General features: G+C 31.1%; 1 protein-coding gene across 1 annotated transcript; it reads left to right on the top strand.

Moving 5' to 3' along the window:
• Positions 1-203: 203 nt before the first annotated feature.
• Positions 204-1,127, top strand: LOC144572884 (uncharacterized). The gene is made up of 2 exons (XM_078322568.1): positions 204-312; positions 407-1,127. Exons 1-2 carry the CDS (start codon positions 205-207, stop codon positions 665-667), a joined length of 369 nt encoding a protein of 122 aa, XP_078178694.1. The 5' UTR covers position 204; the 3' UTR covers positions 668-1,127.
• Positions 1,128-7,443: the final 6,316 nt, after the last annotated feature.

The raw sequence follows: 7,443 nt of genomic DNA, 5'->3' as shown, positions 1-7,443 counted from the left end.
AGGTGTGCTTAAATGCCTCTTATCTTGGATGGAAGTTATATGAAATCTACCTTAAGTGTTTGAGAAGTGCTAGATTAATATTATTTGCTTGATAAAAAAAAATTCAAATTTGCATACTCCTTGCTGCTTTGTTTAGTATTATTCTTCTTATAATTACTCACTCTTTGAATGGTGGCAACCAAATCTGTGCATAATATAGGAAGAATGGACGTTGCACGAGCATTGTCATTTGATGTGCCCTCAAGTAGCATAATTCCATTTGAGGAGTCCTTGGTCTGTGTTGGAGATGTAGACGAAGATATAGAGATCAAGGTAAGTTTCATTGGTACTGAATCTGAAACTCTAAATGTTGTTTAAATAATCATTTAAAATTTAAAATTTGATTTACTTTATATGATTTGAACAGGAGCTTCTTGTTGACCCTTATCCTGAAATTGAACAAATCGAGGAACCATTCGACCAATGTTTTGAGTCCTTTGTTGAACCTTATCTTGAAAATGAACAAATCGAGGAACTGTTGGACCAATGTTTTGAGCCCTTTGTTGGCATGGAGCTTGATAGTATTGATGCAACTTACAAATTTTACAACTACGGATTCAAAACTGGATTTAGTATTCGAAAAACACAAAAGTACCATTCTCAGATAGGAGAGAAAAAAAATAATTAGTCAAAGATTTGTTTGCTCTAATGAAGGATTATCAAAACGTCAAAAACAAGAGAGGGTTGGGGCAAATGAGAAGACGCCTCAAAAATCAATCTCATTTTGGAGGACAGATTGCAAAGCACTAATGAGCATAAGTCTACAATCAAATGGAAAATGGTTGGTAAGCACTTTTAGAAAAGAGCACAACCACGAGATGGTCCAAAGTCCTTCGAAGAAGAGATATCTTAAGTCTCATGCGCATATTAGAGATGACCAAAAGAAGTGTATTACTATTTTGAGCAACCAAAATGTAGCTCCTGCAAAGATTTATGAGGCAATCATCGAGGAGGGTGGTAGACAAAATGTTCATTTTTCGAAGAAGTATTTAAGTAATGAGATTGCTAAAGAGAATAGAAAGCTTGTTGATGTGGACGTTAAGAAATCACTCGAGTACTTCAAAACAATGTAAGAAAAAGATCCAGACTTCTTCTTTGAAATAGATTCTGATGATACTTTCAGTCGGTATTAAAATTTTGATTTTTACATTCAAATTGAAAATAACTGGTTTAAGCAATTTAATTTGATCTATATATGGAAAGCTTATAAAACTAAATTTTTTAGATTATTTACAAGCTTTTATAGAGGGATAAAAATATTTATGTGAGATGATGTATTTTTTTTCTATTAAAATTAGATGCAAATTTCACAACTTCAAAATTTAATTTTCTATATGATTTCTATAAGTAGATTGAATTTAGCGAATTGATCGAAACGGCCGGTCCAATAGATTTGAATTTTGCTTTCCTATCTATGCATGGTGTCGTAATCTAGCTATATACAACAAGAATGAGAGAGTATTCGCGACGATAAAAGTGACTATATGCGAGGGTATACCGTCATAAAAGTGTTTTTTCTATTAGTGACAATAGTATTCGCGACGGTATATTGACAGTATCGGTCGCGAATACTCCTCTCAATCTTGTATAGTTGTCTAGTTGATAAGTTATCCACTAATTAATTGGTTAACCTCTAAAAATCGGCACATGACTTGGCTTGCATCAAAATTTGAGGTTTTTTTTGTTTGCAAATATTACACCAATGGCTTGTAACAAAAAAATTCAACGGCAAATTCAACGACAAACTTCATTGGGCCGTCTGATATTGTTAAGAGTTTTTTTTTTTGAGAAAAATATTGTTAAGAGTTAGTGACATATCTTTCTTTGATAAAAATTTCTCTCATCAGAAAATAAAAAATGACTTGGTATATGCATCCTTCTGGCAACAAATTAATGTGAGAATTGTCACCTCACTTTGACTTGGTATATGCATTCTTCTCTCTTCTCTCTTCTCTCTTCTCGCTTCTCTGTATGTATCTATCTCTGTCAGCTTTTAAGTAGGACCGTACTATGCCTGTGTAAATGTTACACTTTGAATTGTCAACTTGGTATATGCATTCTTTTCTCTTCCCTCTTCTCTGTATGTATCTATCTCTGTCAGCTTTTAATTAGTACCGTACTATCCCTGTGTAAATGTGACTTGTCACCTCACTTTGACTTAGTATATGCATTCTTCTCTCTTCTCTCTTCTCACTTTGACTTGCAAATTGTTTTGAAAACATGAAAGAGCATTCTAATTTTATATGCTTTGACGATATATGTTTTGAAAACATGAAGTCACATGAAGCTAACATATATCGTCAAAATTAGAATGCTCTTTCATGTTTTCATTACAATTTGCAAGGACCGACTTTATAGTTTTTACGCTTTTTTTAAATTTGCTGAAATTGAGATTATTTATGTTCTTGGCACGTTTTCTCAATGACATAAATAGGAATTACAAATGTGTCAGTACAAATTAATGCACTTGGTATTTGTGCGCACGTTCTCAGTGATGTGTTCTTGGTTAGATGAATGTACTGACACAACACATTTTGTGCACACGTTTCATTATGAAGGTAATTCAACAAGTCTATGCCTGTAATTTACTATTTATGTTCTTGGCACGTTGATGGAACACATTTGTAATTGTAATTAATGTTACCCGTGATACAGCTCCTTATAATCACCGATAGAAACAAAAACAAAAATAAAATAGAAATGAAGCAAAATAAAGTCACGGTATCACTCGCATGAACCATGAGCAGAAACGAAATCCAATAAAGACAAAAACTAAATAAAAAAGCTAGAATATATAGACCTTCTAACCCCTCGATAAATCGAGAGGATCCCGCAACACCCATCCCCGCCCGTTTTTCACCCACCGCTTGCTGCCTTATGGGAGGTGACAGCGCAATCGCCACAATAATGTCATTTATGAAGTCACGTGATCCCCTGGTGATCTTACTGCTATCGCTACCTGGAGTGACAGATAGAAAATCTTCAGCATCAGCCGTGAGTAACATGAAGTCACATGAACCTAACATTTTTTATTTATTTATCCTGTGGATGTCACATATACGGCCTTGCAAATTGTTTTGAAAACATGAAATAGCATTCTAATTTTATATGCTTTGACGATATATGTTTTGAAAACATGAAGTCACATGAAGCTAACATTTTCGTAAGGAACAAGGCTCTGGACATATATCGTCAAAGCATATAAAATTAAAATGCTCTTTCATGTTTTCATTGCAATTTGCAAGGACTAACTTTATAGTTTCTACGCTTTTTTTAAATTTGCTGAAATTGAGACTATTTATGTTCTTGGCACGTTTTCTCAGGACATAAATAAGAATTACAAATGTGTCAGTACAAATTAATGCACTTGGTATTTGTGCGCACGTTCTCAGTGATGTATTCTTGGTTAGATGAATGTACTGACACAACACATTTTGTGCGCACGTTTCATTATGAAGGTAATTCAACAAGTCTATGCCTGTAATTTACTATTTATGTTCTTGGCACGTTGATGGAACACATTTGTAATTGTAATTAATGCTACCCATAATACAGCTCCTTATAATCACCAATACAAACAAAAACAAAAATAAAATAGAAATGAAGCAAAATAAAGTTACAGTATCACTCGCATGAACCATGAGCAGAAACGAAATCCAATAAAGACAAAAACTAAATAAAAAAGCTATAATATATAGACCTTCTAACCCCTCGATAAATCGAGCTCGATAAAGTTTGCCGTTGAATTTTTTTGTTACAAGCCATTGGTGTAATATTTGCAAACAAAAAAAACCTCAAATTTTGATGCAAGCCAAGTCATGTGCCGATTTTTAGAGGTTAACCAATTAATTAGTGGATAACTTATCAACTAGACAACTATACAAGAATGGGAGGAGTATTCGCGACCGATACTGTCAATATAGCGTCGCGAATACTACCGTCACTAATAGAAAAAACACTTTTATGACGATATACCCTCGCAGATAGTCATTTTTATCGTCGCGAATACTCTCTCATTCTTGTTGTATATAGCTAGATTACGACACCATGCATAGATAGGAAAGCAAAATTCAAATCTATTGGACCGGCCGTTTCGATCAATTCGCTCAATTCAATCTACTTATGGAAATCATATAGAAAATTAAATTTTGAAGTTGTGAAATTTGCATCTAATTTTAATAGAAAAAAATACATCATCTCACATAAATATTTTTATCCCTCTATAAAAGCTTCTAAATAATCTAAAAAATTTAGTTCTATAAGCTTTTCATATATAGATCAAATTAAATTGCTTAAATCAGTTATTTTGAATTTGAATGTAAAAATCAAAATTTTAATACCGACTGAAGTATAAATCATGATCGCTCTCTTCATTTGTGCATCTTTCTTTACTTTACTTTTCTAAATGTAACCGCAGTTTAAAGTTTAAACATAATTTTTTTTCTTTTGTTTTTTCATTACCTTGTTTTTCATCAACTAATAGCTCGATTATTGAAAATAGCGCGAATCTAACAAATTGTACGAATAGAGTGGAACATCTAACTTTTTATTCAAACATAGAAAAACAAATATATATATATATTTTTTTTTTCCTGAAGGTTAGTGGCTAAATTTTTTTTCTTTTGCACTAACTTCAACTTTTTTGCCAGCCCAGCTATTCCTTCTAATCACCCAAACATACAATTTATAAATGGTATAATCTTTATAAAATCATTTTATAATGAAATTTTCAATTTATTTGAATTAAGAACACCCTAGTTCTATATAATTTTATGGTAAATGTGATACCTTGGAATTTTTACTTAACACTATAAAAAAAATAATTATAATGACATCACATATATAAAATTAATTTGAATTAATTATAAAATATATTTAGCTTCCTGTCAAACAATCTTAAAGTTGTAATAGTTTTTATTTAACGAATTTCTAGTGATTAGTCAATCAAATTTTACATCGACTTAAATGTTATATATATACTCCCTAAATAAATAATGAGAATACATCTACAATTTTAAACGTTCAGTTTGAGGAAATTCTTTTCAATATATCACATATCACATAAATGTACTCAAAATTAAGATCAACGTAAACTAGAATTATCATAAATAAAGAGATGTGAGATCGATATATATAGTTGGAACACAAAATCAGTAGTGCATTTTAACCCTATACTCTATAGTTAATTAGCTTATTTGTGGCCTTCTGTCGTATATACTAGTGTTGTAAAAAATAATCAGCCATACTTTTTTTTATCAGTGTGCACTGTTTTTTGTTATCACTATTTTATTTTCAAAAAGCTCAGTGGTCATACATTAATGGTTCGGGTCAGTTTGTTTTTTAAAACCAAATTATAACTTCGGTTCAGTTCGGTTGAAAAATTTTCAAAACAAAAATAACCAAACTGACCTAACTTTTATATATTATTAATTTGATCCGGATCGTGCCAGCTTATTTCTTAATTTCTCGGTTTATTTCTTAATCAATTGATTTAAATACTTCAGTTTATTTCTTAATATCTCAGTTTCTTACGATTTATTTTTTAATATAATTTGGTTTATTATAAATCAATGGCTTTAAATAAAAACATTAATATATTTCGGTTTAAACCGAACAAACCGAAATAAAACTTTGATTCGGTTCGGTTCTATTTTTAAAACCGAATTATCACTTTAGTTTGTCTAATTCATCAGTTCGGTTTCAACCGAACCAAACCAATGAACACCCCTGCTCTTGGAGACGACATCTTAGTCTTTATAATTTCTACAACGTCAATTATCATATTTGTTATGACACATGAGAACCACCAATAAAGAAAAATTAAGTTCCAAATTTTGTTGCAAGATTTGATAGTTAAATTATACGGCTATTTTTTAGTGACGAGTGTGAACTGTTGTAGAATGGAATTTATGAAAATCAAATAGAAAATTTCATGTATGAAGCAATTTGATTGAAAATTATAAAAAAAAAATTATGTATGAGACTGAAAATTGGCAATATGTTCAAAGTTCAAACATACCACTGGGTTTGTCTCAAAATTAAGTTCAACAAATTTAGCCATTAAAAGATCAAACCTGCACTGATACTTGGCTTCTAACTACTGGAGCATCATGCTGCATCAATTTCGCTCCTCTATGCCAAAGTCACCAGTTTCTCAGGTTTTCCTAATTTCCGATCGAAGAAGAAGAGAAATACTTGCCCAATTTTTTTATTTGTAGTATTTTATAATAATAAAATATAGAAAAATACTATGCAATTCTCAAAATATTGGAACTAAGCATAGACCATGTGTTTTTTTTTACTTATTTTTTTAATTAAAAGAAAAAAAAACATTTTTTTTAGGGTAAAGGCTCGTAGGCTTAAATTGAAAAGGCAGTATTGTACATCAGTATATCTTACAGCAAAAATTGTACATTCAGAGAGAACCAGTACCTAAACATCCAACTAAGTAAACTGAAAGAACAAAAAGCACAGCGTAGCATTACAACAAAGTATAGGCACAAATTAGAAGGAAATACGTGACACGCGCTGTGATGTGACAAACACGCCGTGACTTGATCACGTGATGTGATGTAACATGACTAAATTTTTTTTTACGTGACATGACTAAAATAGTGGTAGACAGTCACACGTCACGTGTGGTCATACCGTAACAACACATGAACGTGACATGACGTGATATAAATTAGTCACGTCAATTTTTTTTTATATTTTAATTTAAATTGTTGAAAATTCAGAAAATAGATATACAAAATATGAATAATTCTAAAAATAATAAATAATGTTGCAAAACTTTTTTTTTTTGGAAAGACCATTAGACATTTGACATTACTTTAAAATTCAAATTATAAATATTTATTGGACTAAACTAGAGAAATTAAAAACCAATACTACATGAGTACCGGTATCACTGAACCTATGCTAAAAAAGAAACCTAGATATTCTATGCATACCAAAAAAAAGCCGAAAATTAACTAGAAAAAACTGAATACTCTATGTTTCATATTGTGACATTACTGATTCGTTTGACGTGACATAACGTGTAATTTTTGCTCAAATGCGGTCACATCAAACGACATACAAGTCACATCACATAATCAACACATGTGACTTGACGCGACGTAATGTAACATAACTGATCATAGCGTAAGAAATTTCCTTCTCTGGACGCAATCATCAAACATCAAAGTGCTAGAAAAATACACAAGCTACTTCAAAAACCAGGGGCAGGTCATGTGGCATGTAATCAGGTTTAGAGAAGAACTTGCGTACTTAATTTACAAAAATTGCATATTGTTGTAATTAAAAAAACTTAAGTACTTGATTTAAAAAATTGCATATTGTTTATTTATGTATGAATATTTAAGTTAGCAAATTTAATTTCCATTTTTATCTAAAAAAAAA

This window comes from Carex rostrata, chromosome 20, assembly GCF_964058835.1.
Source record: "Carex rostrata chromosome 20, lpCarRost1.2, whole genome shotgun sequence".
Taxonomy (NCBI): domain Eukaryota; kingdom Viridiplantae; phylum Streptophyta; class Magnoliopsida; order Poales; family Cyperaceae; genus Carex; species Carex rostrata.
The sequence above is the reverse complement of the archived record's forward strand: the minus strand, read 5'-3'. Positions and strand labels throughout refer to the sequence as shown.